Genomic DNA, 22,415 nt, shown 5'->3' with positions numbered 1-22,415 from the left:
ATGCAGTTCCACAGTCCAGCAAACACGTATTTAGCACCGACAGTGTACCGCACACGCTTCTAGGAACGTTGGCTGCACCAGCCAACTGAGCGAATGACCTGCCTTCGCAGAGTTTATATGGTAATAAGGAGAGACAGAGAATCAACAGCTACTGTTATAAAAAAGTAAAGGATGCGGAGTGTTAGGAGGCGACAAATACAATTGAGGAAGGAAAAAGGTAGAGCAGGAAAAGGAGCATCAGGAGCATGCAATCTGGAGGGAGGAGGATGCGTAGGGCAAGATATTGGTGAGGGGAGGTTTGTGCAGAGCCTGGAAGGAGGGAAGGGAGTTACCACATTTCCCTGAAAATAAGGCCTACCCATAAAATAAGCCCTAGCAGGATTTCTAAGCATGTGCGCAATAGAAGCCCTGCCCCCCCAAATAAGCTCTAGTGATGGGCGTGGCTGCGCAGCGCATCTGCACAACCCATGCATGTTGTCGTGGAGCGGTCAAGAAGACGAGCAGCCCTTCTCATCTGCCCCGGGAGAGCTCTAGTGCTCCACATGAGAGATTGGGGCCAATGGTTCTAAAGGAAATAGAGTCGCAAGGAATTCAGGATGGAATTCGGGCTCTGGAGAGTGATGATGATGTTCCAGAAGAAGATGACTTAACTCTATTTGAATAAATGTAGATGGTTGTACCATATTTAAAGAAGCTAACACATCTCCTGAAAATAAGCCCTAGGATGTCTTCTTGAGGAAACATAAATATAAGACTCTGTCTTATTTTCGGGGAAACACGGTAGTTATATTCTAGTTGAGGGAAGACTCAGCCAAGCAAGACCCCCCCTCCCCGGCAGTGCCTTCAGCATCTGAGAGCATCCCGGCGCCCCTGTGGCCAGAGCAGAGAGAGAAGGACTGAGAAGGAGGGAGGGCTGATAGCAGAGAGCAGGTATGTGGTGGGGGGTGCCGGGAGAGGACCAGCACCGGGAGGGCTTTGTAGGCTTTTCTGAGGATTTTCTGCCTTACGTGGGTGACAGACCAGTGCAGCATTTTTAGTGAAGCCATTGTCTCACCTACAGATTAAAGAAACTACTCTGCTCACTCTGTCGAAATCAACCTGTGCAGGGAAACGTAGAGTCTGACAGCTTCTCGAGCAGCCCACACTGGAGGTGCCTGTGCTGGGATGAGCCTTGTGGAGCAGGTGCCGGGGGGCGGGTGTCAGATTCTGGACACATTTTGATGGGAGAGAAAACAGGGCTGTGTGCGAAGGAAAACCTGTGCAGTCTTTCTCCGTTTCTGTCTAAGAGACTAGAAGGGTGGACTTGCCTTCAACCGAGTTGAAGAGAGGTGCAGGAGTGTGTTTGTGGGATGGGGGAGACCAGAGATTCTGTCTCGGCCCTGTTGAGCTCAGGACGTCTACGAGACATGGATGGAGACGGTACACAGGCAGCTGCTCATCGAGTCTGGAGTCTCAAAGGAGATTCTCTGTATGGGGACAATAAATGTGTGTGTCTTCCGCAAACAAAGGGTTTTTAAACCATCGGACTCTATGAAACCACCGGAGGTCCGAGGTGGAGTGTGGTCTCCGCCAATCATGCAAGATCGTGCACGGCCCTGGGGTGGACGGGTCGGGGCAGAGTCAGCCTGGGGTCCTGGGGCCACAGTCTGGGCAAGGAGCTGTCACTTACAGTCTGAGAGGTTGCAGAGGGTGATGGCTGGATTTGGGGGGGGTCTGTTTGGGAGAAGATTCAAGTAATGGGAACGTAGTGAGAGCAGGTAACGGTGGGTAACAGGCAAGGGAAGGTAAACAGATGGAGAAATGACAGGGCTCTGGTTTCCTGGCCAACATATCTTCTCAGTGCCTGCTATGAAGAAATCTAAGGGAAGGTATCAAGCTAATTGGTGACATGTATATTGATGTCTGCATTTTGTTTTTCAGATGGGACATATTGGAGATTGGGGCAGGGGAAAGAAGTCACAGCAGAAGATCAATACTGATTATGAAGACCTGGAGCCACTTGAAGGAAGAGGGGGTAAGAGAAATGGGGGAGGAAGAGGCGGCAATCGTGGTGGAACCGGGTGTGTGGAGGACATTCGTGAAGATCTGCAAGGAGTCGGGAAAATACAGCAAGATCTGGGAGAGATGCCAGGGAAGCTTGGATCAGCCTCCACCTTTTTACACCTGTTGTGCTTTCTACATCCCGAAACATCTCTAGAGGTGTCTTCAGTGTGTTCTTCTGGAGTCCCTCCTTCTGGGACCCCCCATCTCCTCATGCCTTCGCCCACCTAGGGTTCCTCCCAGAGAGGTAGTGTCCCCACCGTCAGCTCTCTCTCCTGCAACTCCATGTACCTGAGGTCCCGAGATACCACTTCTCCTGTCTTTGCTGGACTCTCATCTTCGCTGACCAACACCCTCTTTGGATGATCTGCATTTGGCAAACGTCAAGCGGGCTTATCTGTGGGGGGCAAGGAAGCACACGCCTGCCCACTCCGCTGTCTGCGCGTGGACTGTGAGCAGTGCCACTAGGTGCTGCAGGCCGAGCTGTGACCATCGCTGACCAGGATGCACCTGCTGTTTGCCAGGGTCAGCTGGGAGCTGAAGCGCCAGCAGCAAGTTTGTCCCTCGTGCATGTGCTCATGGTTTACACGCCGTGGCGACAGATCCGTGGGCTGTGTGGGTGGGGGCTGGTGTTATTTAACTATGCAACAATTTAACCTGCAAGGCGAGGGGGCTTGTGGGTTTCTCCTCTGACTCACTCTCTCTCCCCAGTGGCTGGTGAGGTGAGCAACACCTAGCAGGTGCTCCAGGGCCCCCCACATCCGGGAGCCTGGAGTAGCCCGAGGACAGGGACAAGGTGGGTAGCTCTGCTGCTCTCTTCTTATTCTATGGATGAAATTCTATTAGTTATTTCCTAAAATTATCTACAAAAAGGAAATTAGGGGATGCTCCATCTCGAGTTTAACAGCAACAGAGAAGTCTGAGATGCTTTGACTCCTGGCCAACCGACAGCTGTCTGCAAAACGTCCCCGCCCATGTGTCCCACGCACAGCAGGAAGGCTCTGCGTGGAAACTGGGGGCACATGTGTGCAGTGAAGGGAGGTCATTTGTCTGCAGTTTTTCTCTTAATTGCATTTCTTCTCCAGATCCTGAAGGCTGGTCAAAAATGGATTAAATAGGCCAGGCGCAGTGGCTCACGCCTATAATCCTAGCACTCTGGGAGGCCGAGGCGGGAGGATTGCTCAAGGTCAGAAGTTCAAAACCAGCCTGAGCAAGAGCGAGACCCTGTTTCTACTAAAAAAAAATAGAAATACATTAATTGGCCAACTAAAAATATATAGAAAAAAATTAGCCAGGCATGGTGGCTCATGCCTGTAGTCCCAGCTACTCGGGAGGCTGAGGCAGGAGGATCTCTTGAGCCCAGGAGTTTGAAATTTCTGTGAGCTAGGCTGATGCCACGGCACTCTAGCCCAGGTGACAGAGTGAGACTCTGTCTAAAAAATAAAAAAATGGATTAAATATTCATCTCCCAACCATATCACACATTAATCTCTCTCTCTGTGTCCCGGCACGGACAGAAAGCCGATCCAGCACATGACCACCAGGGGGCGCTGGGATCACCGAACCACCTGCTCCTTCCTTTAAGAGTCTGCATGGAGGTTCAACCATCTCGATCAAGTTTTGATAGACCTCTAATGTTTTTAATCCTGCATGAGCTTATTAAAAAGAATTTGCTTCCACTATACCCCAAATGCAATTTCCTGCAAACAATTAGGAACAGACACACGTTCAAAGGGAGGTTCCCAGATGACTGCACTTGCAGAAGAGCAATTCAAAGGAAGAAATGATGTGCTGTGCGGTTCTGCAGAACGGAGTCTTTACCACTGTTGGCTGAGAGGCTTGTGATGCGGTTACCTCCATCATATAAATCTCGGTTGTGCTCAGTAAGTATTGAATGCACTGGGTCTCTTAGAGAAATATTTCCATATAACTCTTAATGGGGTTAAATTTACTACAGTGTCTTGTGATTAGACTTTTAATTAAATTTGGCTCAGGTAACTGTTTTATAGCATATATGTTAAAATCACAAACCTCTTACAGACCCAAGTGCCCCATAATAATAACTGTTTTTGAGGGGTATTCTATCGCCTCAGAGAAAGAGTCACAGCAATATATAACCAGAATTGCTCTGGGCGCAGTGAAATCAAAGTAGCCCAGAAACCACTGGCCTGGAGTACTGAGCACAGCCTTCTCACATGTTCCAAGAGCCTATTGTTTATTCATTCCCTGAGAGTGAAAAGATTTACATTAAAAATCAGAGTGTGAATGCACAATAATGAATTCCATTTGTATTAAAAAAAAAACACTGAAATTAATTCTCGGATTCCTGTTTGCATGATTGATGTATTTCTCATTTTCAAGTAAACAAGCCAGGTAATATTGACTATGTTACCAATGAAGTAACTGAGACTTAGTAAACTAGCCAGCAGATATCAACACTAAGGCCAGATTCTATTTATCAGAATACTAGTACAATTTTTAAGCCTAAAATTACATAGTATGTATTCTTACTCATGTTATTTTTCAAACCACCATATCAAAAATTGCATTTATATTCTTAATGAAGAGTGACTCAATCATCAGAAACATTTTGGGATGAAGTTGAATCTCAATTGAGTCCATTAATTATCAATACTGATGTTTCACTCTTAACTTCCTATTAGGAAGGAGTTCATGCCTTAAATTAAAAAGATATGTTTATAAGTTTGATAATGTATACCCTCATATTTGAAAGATATCTATGAGAGAAAACCTTTTTGAGGAAAGCACATTGGTGTATGTAATATATCTTTTTCTAGAATGCTAATTATTAGATACCAAAGTCAGTTCATGTTATAAACATTATACATTTTTATTACTTCAAATCATTCTTTATTATTTTTTTTCCTCTTTTCTTACTAAAATGTTAACAAAGCACTAGAATGTTAACACTAAAATGTTAACAAAGCACCTGCAAAGAGTGAATCTATCACTTGGCTTGCATTCAGAAGAAGATGGAGCCCATTCTAATTCTAGGGGGAAAAAATCACAAGGAAAATTATAAGAAAAACAATAAAATTTCAAGTTTCCTAAAAGAAAATAAATTCTGGTTATGTGGTCATTCCACTGATCAGAGATAAGTTTTACAGGTTTTTTTTTTTTCAAAATCAAGTCTAGTTGAACGGTTTTTAATATTACTCCAATCAAGTGTTCAAATCTAAGAATTAAAATTTTATTTTTTTCAATAGAAATGGTGACTTCACTGACTCTCATGAGCAACCTGGAAGCTGGAATCCTGTTACTCAGATAAACCTCAGTGTGCTCCCAAAGGAGCAATAATTATCCAGTTTATCATCACACACACTGTTAAATAAATTATTATGAAATAACATGTGCTATGGTTTGAATGTTCTCACAAAAGATTCATGTTGAAATTTAATGGTCACTGTAACCCTAGTAGGAGGTGTGGCTTTCAGAGGTGGTCAGGTCACGAGGTGACACCTCCCGCCATGGGGTGACCCTCAGAGGGGCCTGGACTTCCAGCCTCCAGCACTGTGAGCCCAATAGATGTCTGTTCTTTATAAGCCACCCACTCTGTGCTATTTTGTTCTAGAACATGGGAGAGACAATGTGTTTGCATTATATGCATGCTTTAAGTATTATTATTCTTTAAAGTTTTGTTCTGGCTTCTCCTTCCTAGTAGGGATCTTTCTTAGAGTCTGTAAGTGGCGATAATTTGTGCCACGTTGGTTCAGTTCAACTCACTCCCAAGACGTTAATACGGTCAAATTAAGACACATGAATTTCAGAAGAAAGTGGGTGGGTCAGAAGAAGAGAAACAGCATTATGGAATAGAATATGCATTTTTCTTCACTCATCTTCATCCCTTAATTTGTGCCAAGTTACAGAGTTTGCAGTACAGTGAGTCTCTGATAGCTACTTAACAGAAATCACTGAGTTTGAGAGGCTTTTCTCTGTGCACAGGGAAGAAAATCATTAGTTCATGAATATTTTCATCTTTCAACTTCCCCAAGAAGGAAACCTCTGGCTTTGACCTTTTATTGTTTTTCAGCTTTGCATATATTAAGATAGAGCCAGACAGATTTGTTTAGTCTTTGATGGGCCCAGCAGCACTAGGGAAAATTATAAAGATTTGAGACATATGGATTAAGGCTGGGGGGGTGGGCAGAGTTTTTAAAATGTTAAGTTTTGCAGAGAGATTTTTAAAACAACAACAATGAAAGAGGAAAGCTAACTGCAAGAAAAAAGACATTTTAAGAATTATTGCTGAGGACTGCCTGTTCTCTTCCTATTCAGTAAGAACTGTAATTAAAGAAGAACTTATTTTAGAATTACTTTTCCGTTACATGCTGTGGTTTTAGACACAACTGGATTACGGGGAACTTTAAAAATATGGCTTTTTATGGCTTTTAAAAAAAATTAACCGAAATAACTTAGAACTCTCGATTGAAACAGAACACTTTTTGTAAATGGTGGCACCATTTTCTGCAACATTTAACAAACTTCTTCTATACGTGTGACTTTAGATGAGAGTACTCTCTTGGCCTTATCAGAGATGCTTTGGCATAGTGCAAAATGACACACACTCCTCCCGTCCCTGTAAGCAAGGCCCCATTTCAAGTACCAAAACAAATACCTAATGGTCTTTCCCGGGTCTGCCTCTATAACCCACGTGCAGTGGAGGTTGTTGTCGTAAGGAGCCGGGTAGCCAGGGGACAGTATGCGTCCTGATGTGGCAGCATGGATCCGCCCGCCACATTCCGCTGCAAGAGACACAGAGAGCGAGAATGTCAGCTCCGGGCTCGCGCGTTGCTATTTAGCTGCTGTCAGAGAGCAAAGCGATCACGTCTGCATTCTGCCTAGAGAGAAAGATCACAGTTACCCTCTCTCTACCACTTCTCTCCTGTGCTTCTCCCCAGTCATGATCTCAACGGAAAATGTTCATGAGTATAAAACAATCAAATGCTCATGTGATAATTCTAATTCTGTGTTTCTCCAAAAATAAGACCTGCCCATAAAATAAACCCTAGCAGGATTTCTAAGCATTTGCACAATAGAAGCCCTACCCAGAAAATAAGCCCTAGCGATGGCCGTGGCTACACAGCGCGTCTACACAACCCATGCATGTTGTCTCCGAGCGGGAAAGAAGACGAGCAGCCCTTCCCATCTGCCCCGGGAGAGCTCTATTGCTCCACATGAGAGATTGGGGCCAGTGGTTCTAAAGGAAATAGAGTCGCAAGACATTCAGGATGGAATTCAGGGTTTGGAGAGTTATGATGATGTTCCCGAAGAAGGCGACGTAACTATATTTGAATAAATGCAGATAGATGTACCGTACTTAAAAAAAAAAAAAAAAACACACATCCCCTGAAAATAAGCCCTAGGGTGTCTTCTTGAGGAAACATAAATACAAGACCCTGTCTTATTTTCTGGGAAACACGGTGATCGCTCTGCGCATGCTTTCTCCGTAGAACCGCACTGGCAAGTCTGTGGGTCACAGCTGAAAGCCCCCGCCCTCCGCCGCATACGTGGCCTAGGAACGCACCACGCCCAGGCTGGGAAGAGGTGAAACCCGCCGGGATGGAGAGAGCCACGCCCTGCCGCTGTGCGCCGGCGGCCGCGGGGCTGCTCACCTACGCAGGAAGGCAGCGGCCGGTCCCACACCCGCCGGTCCCCGCTCAGACAGGTGAGGGTGCTGCCGCCGTGCATGGCGTAGCCCGGGTTGCAGCTGTACTGGACGGCTGTGTCCGTGAAGTGGCCTTCGTCGCGGACCCTGTAGCCGTAGCTGGGGATGCCGGGATCCTCGCATTTGACCAGATCAAAGCCTGCAAGAGACAGAGGAGAGAATGAGCGGAACCCAAGGCGGAACGCGCACCCGGCTTCAAACAGCGGTGGGATGGACCCGGTTGCTCCATGTTCCTTGCAGGTTGGGAAGAAAAGAAAAGACTGGGAATCTACGAGAGGGAGAAGAAATCGGGGTCTCCGTTGGGTTTCTTTGTCAACCACGTGCGATGCCTTGAGCTTCGACAACCTCATTGCTCCTCTCCATGTATATAGTCTTCTTTCCCCAGTCCCCGCTGCGCACGTGCGGGGCCCGCTGCTGCGTCTGCCCGCGGAGGCCCCGCGCGTGTCGTGGCAGCCCGCCCTCGAGAGAGAACGCCCGCACGCCGTCCTGCCAGACCGCCGCCTCCAGACCACGCCGCCACCTGCGCCGTCTCAGCCTCCTGGGAAGTCTGGAAAGTGGTTCCGCCCACGGAAGCCTGGGGGCTGGTGGACTGCGGCCGCCACACTCCTGCCGGCACACGGGTCCGAGGCTCTCCAGCGACTCCGTGCACATCAGAAACGCCAGAGGTGAGTCATCGTAACGGCCTCATCAGTATAAGCTCTTAAATGCACAGAAATCGATGACGGAAATGAAGATTTAGATTCTGCAGCACTGCATATTGCTTTTACGGGAGGCAATATTTTAGAGCCATCTTTGAAGACAATCTTACAATAAGTATTTCTCTTCTTATTGTGATGCAGATTTTGATGATTTTTTTAAAATGAGGGCTAGAATCTGGAGGGGCCACAAGGGCTATTTACGTCTTATTTCCACCTAACTTTAAATTGTTCCTTTTCTCACACAAAAAAGTAAAATTTGAAACGAATGTGTGACTCTTGCCAAATCTGCCTGCCAACTTGCAATTTCCAGATGCTGCCTGTTGAGGAAAACACATCCCCAAATTCACAATACAATTTTACCCCGATGATCTCTAAATAATCAAGCTCGGGTTTTGCAACTTTGTGCAGAGCAGAGGAAAGAGCACGTGCTTGGTTATTTGCACCCAGTCGTCAAGAAAATTTCCTTCTATAAAGTTTCCTTCTATAAAGCATAAGTCTTTACTGGCTATCAGACCTATATAATGACCCTGATCTGTTTCAGAAATACAAATGGTTTTAATTTAAGACGCCCAGAATGTAAGAGCAGAAGAGGGCGTCGGTGCTGGTGCAAAACCAAGGGACATTCTAAACTGCCAGAAATGGGAGGCAGGAGTGAAGGGAAGGGTCTTAGTCACCCACGGTTTCGGGGCCACCCAAGTGGGTGACTGTCCTACTCCGACTGCTCGTGCACCCACAGCCAGGGAGAAGGAAGAACGTTCAACTATCATGTCCCTATGACAAAATCCACTGCACATCAGTGTCACCAAAGGCCTTACAGATTGGCCAGCCTTTGCTCCTCCCTGTCCAGAGGGGAGAAAGAAACAGGAGTCTCTGTTCTTGTTTTCATCACTGTAGTTTTACTGGATTCGGGGGTTTGGAAGTGGCAGGATCTGAACGATGCTTTGGAAGGCAGTCCCGCCCGGGAATGAGCACAACCATGCCCGGACCAGAGCAGAATAACGAGACGCTGGCCTTAGCCAGACAAAATCAGGTGTAAACAACACAGACCCAGAGAGTTCAGCGTCTGTCTCTATTATCAGAACCACGGTAACAGGATCCCAGGTAAGTACAAACCCCTCTTTGAGGGCTCAGGTGCTCATGGGGATCTCCAGGTGCTGTCCACGCAGAGCAGGGCTGAGACTGACCCCAGGCCCAGGGGACGGTGGGACTCCCTGAGCAGCACCTGAGAGACCACCGTGACCTATCGTCCCCTGAGAAATTCACACCCGCTGTGTCCTGCACTGCTAATTTTTCAATCTGGATTTTTCCAGATTGATAAAAATGTCTGTTGTGTGAATATGTATTCTGCAAGTAGAGATGTCTAGAATCCTGGATTTGATTGTTAAATCTCGGTGTAAATGACATTAAAAGAACTGGATGATTTGTTAAATTTTTGAACCTGCATACTACGTGCCTAGCATCATTTACACTTGCCAGCCGGTGGTAAAGGCTTTCACCAGACTCAGAACTGGGAGAGTTGGTGTCTTCCTTGCAATGCTTTTAGAGTCAACTTTCAAACACACACATTTGCTGGGGATGATAAAAGCACAGGCAAAGAGGTGGCCCAGGGAACCACAGCTGCTCCTCGACTTAGCACATGGGGCTGCGCCCCAATAAACCTGTTGCACATTTAAAATACATTAGGTTGAAATGCACTTAATACACCTGAACTACCCAACATCTCAGCTTAGCCCAGCCTGTCTTCAGTGTGTTCAGAGCACTTACGTTAGCCTACAGCGAGCAAAATCATCTAACATGGAGCCTGTTTTAAACTAAAGCCTTGGCCAGGCGCAGTGGCTCACGCCTGCAATCCTAGCACTCTGAGAGGCCAAGGCAGGAGGATACCCTGAGCTTGGGAGTTTGAGACCAGTCTGAGCAAGAGCGAGACCCTGTGTCTATATAGAAAAAGTTAGCCGGGCATGGTGGCGCATGCCTGTAGTCCCAGCTATTCGGGAGGCTGAGGCAGGAGGATCGCTTGAGCCCAGGAGTTTGAGGTTGCTGTGAGCTAGGCTGACACCACAGCACTCTAGCCCGGGCAACAGAGTGGGACTCTGTCTCAAAAAAATAAATTAAATAAATAAATAAATAAATAAACATGAATATCTCATGTAATTTATTGAACACTGTATTGAAAGAGCAAAATGGTCGCATGGGTAATCAAAGTATGGTTTCTAGTGAATGTGCATCACTTCCACATCATCCTAAAATTGGAAAAACGTAAGTTCAGCCATCCTCAGTTGGCCACTGGCTATATTCATCTTGAGGATAAATTATCTTCTGATCGTACAGAAAAGTTTATTATAAAAGATTTATTTTTCCTTTGGAGACACATGCTTATGTTGCTAAAATAATAGCCTTGCTTTTCCTACAAGATTAAGAACTATCTCAGTAGTTTATAACCATAAGCTCTACAGATGGTGTATAGATACTACTGCTGAAAACATCATTCAGAGTATGCCCCCATGCTCAGGGAATAGGACCTTTAAGACTTTAATCAAATAAGTTATCCAAGCTCTAACATCCAAAAAAAAAAAAAATTCTTACTTTTAAATTAGCTTGAAGAAACATTTATCGCTGACCAGAAACTTATATTAAAGCCTTTTCTGAGCCAGGTAAAAAACAAAGATTTATGGATAAAAATGTCCACTAAACTTTATCTGGGTTTTGTCAGAGAAATATTTGTTTTGATGCTTTCTCTAGTACTCAATCTCAATTTTTTTTCAGCCATACTTGTCTTGCAGAGGAGTCCAGCCCAGTCTTCATGGCAGGGACTTATTTGCTCTTCATGGGACCAGCTGCATCTTTTTTCTTCTGTTTTTCTTTCAAAAGATCCCTCTAGTACTTGATGACATCCTGAAGTGCATCATTTTGAAAAAAAGTCCCACATTTGGTTCCCGAATGCCTGAAGCCTAGTGATGCCCAATGCCTTCATATAAAATACATGCACCTTTTCCCTGCCAGAAAGTTGAAAAACGTATGGGATATTCTAGAATTCAGTCTTCCAGTTTTCAATAGGCTGGAGGGAGCTTTGCACTTTCAAAGTTTCTCACATGATTTCACCACCCAGATACGGGCAGAATCGCAGATGTTTACAGCGAGCTGTGGCGTCAGAGCCACCGCGATGGACGTCTTGGCAGGATGGAGACCGCCCTGGGACCCGGAGCAAGTACCTTGGGCTGTTCTTGCCGGGAACCGGCTCCGTCAGCATTTACGCCTCCCCCTCAGCACTTTATTTTTTTTATTTTTTGAGACAGAGTCTCACTGTGTTGCCCGGGCTAGAGTGCCGTGGCGTCAGCCTAGCTCACAGCAACCTCAAACTCCTGGGCTCAAGCAATCCTCCTGCCTCAGCCTCCCGAGTAGCTGGGACTACAGGCATGTGCCACCATGCCTGGCTCATTTTTTCTATATATTTTTAGTTGGCCAATTAATTTCTTTCTATTTTTAGTAGAGACAGGGTCTCAATCTTGCTCAGGCTGGTTTCGAACTCCTGACCTCGAGCCATCCTCCCGCCTTGGCCTCCCAGAGTGCTACAGAAGATTGCAGGTGTGAGCCACCGCACCCGGCTCCCCTCAGCACCTTAGAGTTCGAGCAACACCCAAAGTCTCAGAGGCAGTTAGACTCTGACCTGGCACTTCAGATGGCCCAAGTCTCGGACCTGACTCTGCCCACACAGGTGAGGGCGCAGCCTGGTCCGCTGCTCCTCTCCCCACAAATTGTGAGAGATTCGCGTCAACTGAGCTCCATTTGCTATATGTATAAGGAGTCATATATGATCATTGTCTCTAAAAACGTCAGCACTGCTTCTAAATATCAGTGAAATAAGTTGATATGTAACAGCGGAGTTCTGAAATGACAATACAGCATAAAATTCTACGGTGTTGACTCTGTAGAGTTTCCAAAGGTGATTTTCTATGGTTTATTAAAAGGAAACTCAAAATTGTAAGGCATTATATTCAAATCTATGAAGCTATTTTTCCAAAGAAGAAATTTCTCACTTTTAATGTAAATTTAAAAGACTTCTGAATGACCAGTTGTCAGACTGCTGGAGAGGAATAACTTTGAAAATATTGATTCTTTAAAAAAGGATTCGTATCTGTCTTGAGACTACTAGCCTGCAAGAAATCAGTGTACAGATATGGGTTCTGCATTTTCTTTATGCTGTAGACACTTTTAAAAAGATTAAATCAAGTTATTTGTGTCAAAACAGTACCAGGAGTTACAGTCACAGTGCGAATCTATTTAGTATTTCTATTTCTTTCTGATTACCAGTGATTTCTTCTTAAGTCATATACATCGCAAAAAAAGCCAGGAACAAAATATTCTTGTCAAAACAAGCTCCAAATGGCAGGCTGATGAATATTACTACTCCTCATCTTTTGCGGTTAATTACCCAGTCTTAATATTTTGTAAGAATTAAATTCTCTGCCTCTTCAAAGTGTAACAAAATATTACAGTTTTAAGAGACTTCCTTTTAACTTTCAAGTATTCGGAGTAGTTCTTCTCTTCCAAATAAAGCACTAGTGTAGAAAGAACCTTCTGCAGACTTAATCTACTCTCCACGCCCAGATGAACAATGGGGCCCGCGGCCCGCGAGTTTCTTCAGCTTCTATCTGAGCTACTCTTGAGAAAGCACTTTCATGTCCAGGTAAGCTTTGGAAATATAATCGAAGAAGAGGAATACTTGTCACTTTTACATCCTGGACATCTTCTCTCCTGAGCAACTGAAAAAAAAACAAAAAAAAACCTTCTGGCACTTATAGAAACCTACTCTACCTACAGCATTTCAATTTGGATAATGTAACTTCTTGGTTAAAAAAAGAAAAAAAAAAAGCTCTTTAGTGATCTAAGAAAGATTGTCATGTGCAAAAATAAATGGAGAGTGTTTTCATATTTATATTCAGTATGAAGGAGAACTACATTGAAAACCTAAATAATACTTTCCTCTTAGCTCTACCTGCAGTCACCTGGAAAGGGAGTCTAAGAGGTGCTCACCGCTTAATGGTATTTTTGTGGTTCGCTTGAGAAGAAAAGTTCATGGATAGTGAATTTCCTGAAATGTCTGTTTAATCCATATTTCACAACACAACTCCATTCAAGAATGAAATTCTGAGTGAAGAGGGTGTGTGTGTGTGTGTGTGTGTGTGTTTGACATTTACACTAGATATTTTTAAACATAAATATCCAATCTAATCTAATTTGATTTATATATAATTCAAATGTATGCCTGTGTTGTATTTTAGCTATAGCTGCTATTGGTTTCAAACTGATTTCTCTTGTCAGCAATTCTTTTTCATTTAATTCATTCATTTTGCCCCAGATATTGTTTTATTATTGCCGCTAGCTATTATTTTTTAATTATGTAAGCAGCCGTCATGGAAAGATACTCCAAATTTTATAAAAAAGTAGCAACAGCAAACAGGGTGTTGACGATGTTTACACAGAAATGCAACCTTCTGGGCTCCACAGCGAAACATCCAAAAGCTGGCAAAAGTCTATAAAAGTCACAAAACTAATCACCTATTGTTCGGGAACCATCGTATCTTTTACCAAACAAATCATTAAGGAATCATAAAGCAACATAACAATTATAGCTGAGAATTCTACTAGTCAATCCTGAATCACTTTCTAATTCTAAACATATTACAAAAGTCCAAATCAAAACTCGAATGGCTGTACTCTGATCTCGTGAAGAATTGCTGGTAATTCAAGTAGTAGTTAATGTCCATTCTGAGAATTCTTCATAAAAGGAATTCAAATTACGCACCTTCTCACTGATGTCTACCAGTTTGAGTCTATTTTCCATGTTGAGATGTTCAAATCTGGGAGTGGAAACTCACGCGAGACCAGAATCAGGCATCTGTGTGGATACACTGAAGGTAATTTCGCTCCATATTAGCCTTTAAATGCACCCCACTGGCGAATATTGTTCTAGCTACCGCAGGGGGCTGGGGGACAGGGGGATTTTTGTCACGTGTGTATATAGCACGCAGTGGGGGCAGAAGGAGGTTGGGCAGGGGAGGGTGGTCTGTGACCGAGGGCAGAGGAGAAGAAGAGCCCGGGGCACGGGACAGGGTGCGGAGAAGGAAGAGAGACATCCGTGCCATCTGCTCACAACTATTCCTCGCGTCTCGTCGCAGGTCTTCTGTATCAACCCAGAAAATCAATACGGTCTTTCACTGACAACTTCTTCTATAAAGTCATTACAGATAAACATTCTTTGAACATTTTGGGGGCACAGAACGAGGCAATCTCAGTCCTCAGGGAGTTTAACAGGGCAATCAGACATAATAAAAAATCAGAATCAATTGTAACCGTGGCCCAGACAACAGGACCATGTCACCTCTGCATCAGTATCGATATTTCATCATTTCAGTGCCCGCTGGGACGTGCTGCCGCTCTGGGTCCCTGCTTTCCGTTGGCTTTGCTAGTCCCTCCCCCCCAATTATATGTGTGTTTTGTTGTGCTCACTTCTTTGTATATTGAGAATTGTTGGGAAAATATGATTGAGGAATTAATGAAGTGTGGCTCATAAGATCATTATTTTATCGTATAACCCAATATTACTAAATTAAAGACAGAAATAGGAGTTTGCAGGGTTTTGCCCTGAAGGAATGTGTGGACTCAATGGTTCACTTATTAGAGGCTGCTATCATGGGAGAGCTCTCAAATCTCCAGTAGGGATGTTTTCCAGTAAGGCTTCTTGGCATATCAAAATCTGTGAGCTTCCCTGTGTCTTGAAAGACAAGACAAGGCAAACAGGGCCCACAGGATGGGAGCTGGAGACAATGAGTGCACTTTGCCCAGAGAAGTGCCCCGGTGGTTATAAACAACCTGTTTTATAGAGATGGGCTTCCCGCTCTCTCCTGTCTGTCTACCTTTAAGTCCACCATAACTAATCAAAGATATATGGAGTCACTATACCTCTTTTGTTTTACCTTTGTTAATAGACAACTACCTCTTTAGAAGTTAGCCCCTAAAAGACTTTGTACCTATTTGTTCACCCAGATAGATTAGAAGCCCCTTGAGAGGACTTTTGACCCTAACCCACTACCTGTATCCCCTAGCAACTGCATTCCCTGATATGCAAATATGTTACCCTGACAACCAGTAATTGATGTCTGTGATTATAAAACCTGTATGAATCTAACCAGATTGCTGGAGGTTATAGAGATCTGCCAGTCCCCTGGGTGTCCTCCGCTGTGTTATATCTGTGATATATATATATATCAGATATAACAGATATATATATATATATCAGATATATATCATATATATATCAGATATAACAGATATATAAAACTATAAACTATACCTTAGTCTCTGTGTATTCTTTTATTTCTCTCTGTTGCCTAACAATTTCATTATCCTCTGTGGCGACTCCTATCTTAGGGACCTGGCTTGGTGGGGAGAAGTAGCTAATCTCCTCAACGGTCCTGCCTCAACTACTCATGCCCATAGGGAATAAGTAGTGAAAAGAAGAATCATTTTGGTGTTCTTCTTTTTTTCCCTCTAGTAGGAGCTTCTGTGGGGTTTTATAAGTATGGCTGCCTGTCAATGCAAAATCAGCCCACAGTCACCTGGATAGTGTCAGTATTCACCACACATCACTAAACCATGTGTTCACATCGTCCTGTCCTACACACGTTACGTTAAATGTGGACACGGAAAACTACCACTCTATCAAAGTGAACTTTTAATATTATTCTCCTTAAATATACTTTCAGTTTTGACAAAAAAAAAAAATTCAAAGAGAGAGAGGGGGAAAGAATCCAGTTCTCTAGCTGAGAACTCATATCTGAAATATCTTCTCCTTGACCCACAGCATTCATTCATGAATGAAATCACTTTGTTAGCACATGTTTATAAACTTCCCACTCTCCTCGGAATACTTTGTTAGATGTTGAAGATACAAAGTTAATTAACCTCAGTCCTGGCTCGCCTGGAGCTCACAATCTGCATAGGATAAAAGGTAATATCCTGCGTATTGGAGGGACACTGGTTAATTCAGCACACACACTCTTTAAGCACATTGTATGTGGTGTCTTTCAGTCGATACCGTATTGCATTTCGGTGTGCAGGTATTGTCTTGCCTCTCAGGGCTCAGAGTTTACTTGCAAGTGTTGCCAGCGTATCAGCAAGTGCTCACAGAGAACGGGAGGAACAGGCATTCCCTTTTTCTTAGGTGGCGGCCGGAAGGGCAGTTCTCCAGCTGGAGTCTTCCGGTTCCTTCCGAGAGGTGTCTGTCCGTGGCAGCTGGACACGAGCACAGGGCAGCCCATGTACAGGCAGCCACACGCCATGAGATGTGGCTGCTTCTAAATGAGCCACCTGTACACCTTCCAAGGGGCACTCGGGGGACGGTAGGACAGCTCCAGCCGTGCTTGGCAGTGGAGGCTTCTCCCGGCTTTAGAAATGAAAGCAGGCAGGCACACGCACATATACGCATTTGCAAAAGGGCCACCCAGGCGCACAACAAAGTGAATTCAGCCAACCACATCCCATTTCAATCCACAGAATGCAATTCGACTGTCGTCAGAACATATCACAAAACGAACTGGTGGTTTCGTCTGTCTTACACACAAGTAATAATTTTAAAAAGTGTCTTCCTCTCTGCAAAGTTTCTTTTTTTAAATTTGTGTTTGCTTTTTTAATCTAGAAATAACATATCTGAGAAAGTGAGCTCAACGTGTTTTTATTTTATATTCTGGAACTATTCACTTAAAACATTTTTATCCATTCCACGCATCTGATTGAGTAGTGTTGATTCTTCAGAATTATAAGAATTTGCATTACTGTAGAATCATCATGGCCAAATACAAATGAGAATATTTGCACATTTAAATAATTTGATATCAGTATGGGAGAGAAATAAAAACTGGATTGAATACACCACTCACTAGCTTGTTAAATTAACTATCAACATAAACAGAGCTATGTGGCAGGTGAAAGACAGTAATATCAATATACCCCAAATACCATAATGGGCATACATTTAAATTATATTGAAACATTATTTCATGTTTTTTAAACATGGACACACACTTTCAACAATGAGTTTTAAAAGAAACACGACTTTTTCTGTGGTATTGATTTATATAATTATTTTTAAAGGTAAGAAAATTCTCAGAATTTTGTTGTTGTTGCCATATGGATTAAGGAAAAGAAAACTAAATATTTAATATGCATTCAATGTACATGGTGGGGAAATGGGAGGGGAAAATCAGGAGCACATCACAAGAGTTATTTTTAAAGCATTTATTAGTAGCACGAGCTTCTCAGCATTCAGTTTTAATTTTTATTGTCTAAAACTCAATAATGCTTATATTCATATTCATTCTCTTTTAGATGGAAATGCTCACATTGACAGCTCATTTTTTTTTAATGTTTTACTTTTATAGAGGAACATGAGCTATGGTCAGCTTATCACTTTCGCCCACAGGTGTGAGTATCTGCTACTGGATCAGGAGCCAACGGTGTAGACGGGCCCTGACTTCAGAGGCGAGTCTCCACGTGTGTGGATGTGAGCACATCCCTAAAGTAAAGGCTGGGTCACGAGTGCAGGATGGCGCGATGCAGTGGGCTGTTCTGTCTGTGCTCTCCCCTTTAATCATGAAAACAATCGTGCATAGTGGTCGAGTTCGCAGGATCCTCATCAAGACCGGCTGGAGAGCTCTGTCACAGCCAAAAGGCACGGCGGCATCCCAGAGAGGAGGCCCAGCCCCCTTTGAGGAGCGCCGGGCCAAGCCGGCTAATGAGCTCGGATGCGCAGGCCGGATCAGGTAGATGAGGTAGAAGTGAGCGGAATGGACAGGAGAGCTGTCACAGAGCTGGCTCCCGACACAAAGTGACCCCCTGTGAGCGTGGGCAGAGTCTGCGCCTGCTTCCCGTCCGCCGCAAGTGGCGAACGCCAGAGGACGCCAGGTGTCTTGAAGGTCCCCAGTGCCTGGATTTCGAGTTAGTCAAAACAGAGACCGCCCTACAGGAGCCCGACTCAATCTGGAGAAAGCCCCTGACAGAGGCCTGGCCCTGCTGAGACGGGCTCTGCCGTGGGCCCTGCAGAAGCAGCAGAGAAGATGTGCGCCGCCTGGGGCGGCCCGTCCGCACCGCGAGCAGCTGGGTTCTGCCGCGGCCTGAACAGGACCCGGGGTCCGCAGGGGACCCCGGCAGGCAAGACCTCGCCACGGCACGGCCCGCGGCGCCGAGGGAGGGCCCAGCCACGCCGTGCTCGGGCTCCTGACGCAAAGACACGGGAGACACGCGTGGGCACCGTCGTAGGCCCCCGGTGCGGCAATCCGTCACACAGTAACAGAAAACTGATACGCCAAGTAACTGCCTATTATTTGAAAACACCTGTGTAAAATTACTTCCTAGCTAACTGGGGAAAACAAATAATGCTTATCTTGTTTCCTGCAATAGTTTTCTCAGCCAAATTAATAGCTATTTAAGAGCAAAATCTTTGACCATAAGCCTTTAATTTTCTTCTTTTTCATTAAATTTTTTAAATTCATTTTTTCTTTTTTTTCCCACATTCTTTAATTAAGCCCTGTCTGGACATAAGCCTTTATTTATAAACTGTACATAGATACCGCACTGTTGTATGAAAAAAAAAAACAAAAAGCAAAAAAACGCTAAATCAGCAAAACGTTTGCCACAATCTTAATCCTCATAGAAATAATAAAAAAGTCTATTTATCAGCATCAGTGCGGACTCGTGCGCAGGCCCCGTGTTCTCTTATCTTCTTGACCCCATTCCACACTTTTCTTTGGCTCTCAGCTCTCCGTTGTGGATAATTTTTTAAAAACCACTCACCGAACAAAAAGCTGCTCGGACTCGAGTTCCTAGAACACAATCCACGCACGGACAGAAAGGCGGCGGATGCTGTCCTCTCGATGACACGGCCCGCTTCGCTTGAGGCAGCACCGCCGAGAATGTCTGGGAAATGGGCGCGCGTCTCTCTGACAAATTGTGCTGTGAGCTTGCAGCTTGCATGAGACTTCCCAAAGCTAGCTGTGACCAGTGCTGACAGGAACATGTCAGCATGCCTTCGTCTTGCCCGCGGTCCTGGGGGTCGAGGGGCCGGAGTCCGTGTCAGCAGCGCCGAGTGGCTGCTGGGGAGGCTGGGGGCCCAAAGAGAGCTGCATGCAGCCCGCGGGCGCCCGCCCCACAAAGCCTCCGCCCCTCGATTCGCCCTCGAGGACCCGGGACAGGCGCCGAGGGAGCCTGCTCCTCACCCCAGGCGTGTCTCGTCACCGCGCACAGCGTCTCGTGCGCCTCGTGCTCACAACGTCTCCGACTTGCTTCGAAGCATAAAGTGACAACGCAGAGGCCTCTTCGCCGGCCTTGCGAATGAACGCCCGCCCGAGCCGCGTTCTCGACAGAGCATGTACGCTGGAGCCATCTTACTTCCCTCAGTGCGCCAGCGGCTCGGGCCGCGGCTTCTCGCCCAGGCACGTGCGGCCGCGTGCGCAGGATGTGCTCGGTGTCCGGTCGCCGCCTTCGCCCTTGTGGTGACGACAGACGAGGAAGGAGCCCTGCGCCCCGCTGCCTGTGTGAGAACGGACGGCCTTGAGCAGGGCGGGCAGCCAGCTGCGGGCTCCATTTGGTTTGGTTTCGAGTCACGGCTGTCATGGGACCAGAGTGGGGCACCCCAGGCCTCTCTCTGGTGCTCTTGAAAGTGACTACAGCCAGGCCATCTGCAGATGTGAGATGCAGGTTACACCACAGCCATGGTGGGACCGTGTCCGCCACCAGCCGGTCCCTCGCGCCTCTGGCGCACGCCTGGGGAGGTCAGCTCCTTCTCCAACAACACATCTCCTGCAGTGATGTCCCCTGAGCACAGCGAGACAGTTCTACGCGGCGATACTGTCTCTCCGTCATTTACTGTTTGGACTGTGTTTCCCCCAAAATAAGACCTCCCCATAAGATAAGCCCCAGCAGGAGGTCTGAGCATTTGTGCAATAGAAGCCCTACCCCGAAAATAAGACCTAGTGATGGGCGTGTCTACGCAGCGCATCTGCACAGCCCATGCGTTTCATCGCAGAGCGGTAAAGAGGACATGCAGCCCTTCTCATCTGCCCCATCGTGACAGCTCCTATCCCAGAGGTGACCAGAAAGGTGCGGGCAGCCCCACCAACAAGGTCGGCTCCCCCGTCAGGTCCCAGCCACCCTGTGCGTGCTGCAAGCTGAGGCTTTCAGGTGGAAATAACATCCCCTGCAAATAAGCCCTAGAGTGTCTTCTTGAGGAAAAATAAATATAAGACCCTGTCTTATTTTCGGGGAAGCACAGTACACATCTCAGTGGCAAAGTGAGAAGCACAGCTGATACCTACCACTTGGGACGATGAAAGCCCAGGGCCCTGGCGCTGTGCCCGGTCAGCGCCGGCCAGACGTGCTATGTGGGGCGGTTTCTCTCTCCCTCCTTCTCATCGTCACCTGCAGGGGGTACTCGGCGAACCAGCCGCCGACGGTTTCTTTCGCCAAGAGCCTCTGCTGCATGTTGCGAAGTTACAGGTGTTACTTCTCATTCCCTCTGAGGACCGTGCCAGGAAGGGGGGGCAGTGGGACTGACCTCCACCCCACAACACGCAGCGGGTGGCGTCCCCATCAGGGGACCTGCACACGTGGCGTGTTAGGGTAACGGTTCCCAGTATCAACAGCTTCTGTTTGTGCAGCATCTGTGTGCCATGCTCGGGGCAGGCCGACCGGATGCGGGCTGGATGTTCCCCAGGTATTCTGATCCTTACAGCAAACCCACCCGGTGCCTTAATATGATTTCCCTTTTTACCACGCTGGAGACGGGCCCAGAGAGATTAATTAATGTACCGGATCTCACACAGCAAAAGGCAGAACTTGATCTGGGCCGCTGTCTTCCCAGAGATCTGAGCGTGCTGTGCACCCCTCCCTCCTGGAACTTTACTGTGGACTAGTTTACGTGCACAGGACTTCGTGCTCTGCACGCACAGAACATGCTCCCCCACAGGCGTGCCTGTGGAGCAGCGTGCAAGCGCTCTCAACGACTCACGTGAGGAAACAATCTCTATCCCTCCTGAGCTGTGAAGTGATGGGCAGGTTTCTCCAAAGCTCTGTTCCCTCCTATCTGCAGGGCGAAGCTAGCAGGGCTGCCACTCCTACGGCAATCCTGGGTGACTTTGTGGGGTCAGACAACCACAATACACTCATCTCATCAGAAGGCTCACGCGACTCATTTTTCAAGGTTAAGATGAAATGCCCTGATCTAGCCCATATGTAGGCTACTCTTTGGTCCGACTTCCCGACGCACAACTGCCTGCTCTTTTTAGATCCTAAACCCTCTTACATGTTGTCTCCACGGCTTTTGTTTTCACCAATGGCATGTGGTGAAGTTCACAGGAGGAGGAATCTCAACTTGGTCACCTTTGCATCACCAATGTAGGCCTTCATAAAGGATAACGCAGAGCATTGACCTAGGACTGGCGGGGAAGACTCGGGAAAGACGCGACGCTGCGGCACCAGTTGCATGGTCCGACCACTTCGGTAAGAGCATCAGTGGCCACAGATGGAGGCGCACAGCCGAGCGTCGACTTTAGTCTATAATTTCGAATTGACTTTTCTGATTTTTCATTTATCAAAATAAAATTGTGAACATTTAAAAATAATGTAATGAAAACATAGGTGTACATGTTACCTATTCTGACATTTACATGACAAGCAAAGCTGCCTGTAGAGTCAAACGAGCGTTCAGGGCCTTCAAGCCTTCCTCACCACAGAGAGCAGAACGGACCGCCGCCAGTGCGCCCGTGAGTGCAGCGTGGGCGCCGCACCAAGTGGTTAAAGTAATCGGAGGAGTCAGTCCTGCTCCAGAATCCCTCTGCCGACACCAGCAATCGCCCTGTCTCTACTGGGGAAGCCGCACTGACAGTCTGGTCTTAACAGGAGTGCCCGTGGTGAGCGGAGCGGAGGGCACGGGAGTCCCT

General features: G+C 46.2%; 1 protein-coding gene across 2 annotated transcripts in view; it reads right to left on the bottom strand.

The window, feature by feature from the left end:
• The window catches only part of CSMD1 (CUB and Sushi multiple domains 1), a 1,569,742-nt gene that overhangs the window by 240,705 nt on the left and 1,306,622 nt on the right, over positions 1–22,415 (bottom strand). For both annotated transcript variants that reach the window (XM_020282735.2, XM_075997279.1), the window contains exons 24-25: positions 7,674–7,865; positions 6,677–6,803 (exon numbers count right to left, since the gene is read on the bottom strand). In XM_020282735.2, the coding sequence (XP_020138324.2) occupies positions 6,677–6,803; positions 7,674–7,865 (319 nt within the window). The remainder of the gene's footprint in view (positions 1–6,676; positions 6,804–7,673; positions 7,866–22,415) is intronic.

The sequence above is a fragment of the Microcebus murinus genome, chromosome 24 (assembly GCF_040939455.1).
Source record: "Microcebus murinus isolate Inina chromosome 24, M.murinus_Inina_mat1.0, whole genome shotgun sequence".
NCBI classification, from domain to species: Eukaryota; Metazoa; Chordata; class Mammalia; order Primates; family Cheirogaleidae; genus Microcebus; species Microcebus murinus.
Note: the sequence above shows the minus strand (reverse complement) of the source record. Positions and strands in the feature narration are given on the sequence as shown.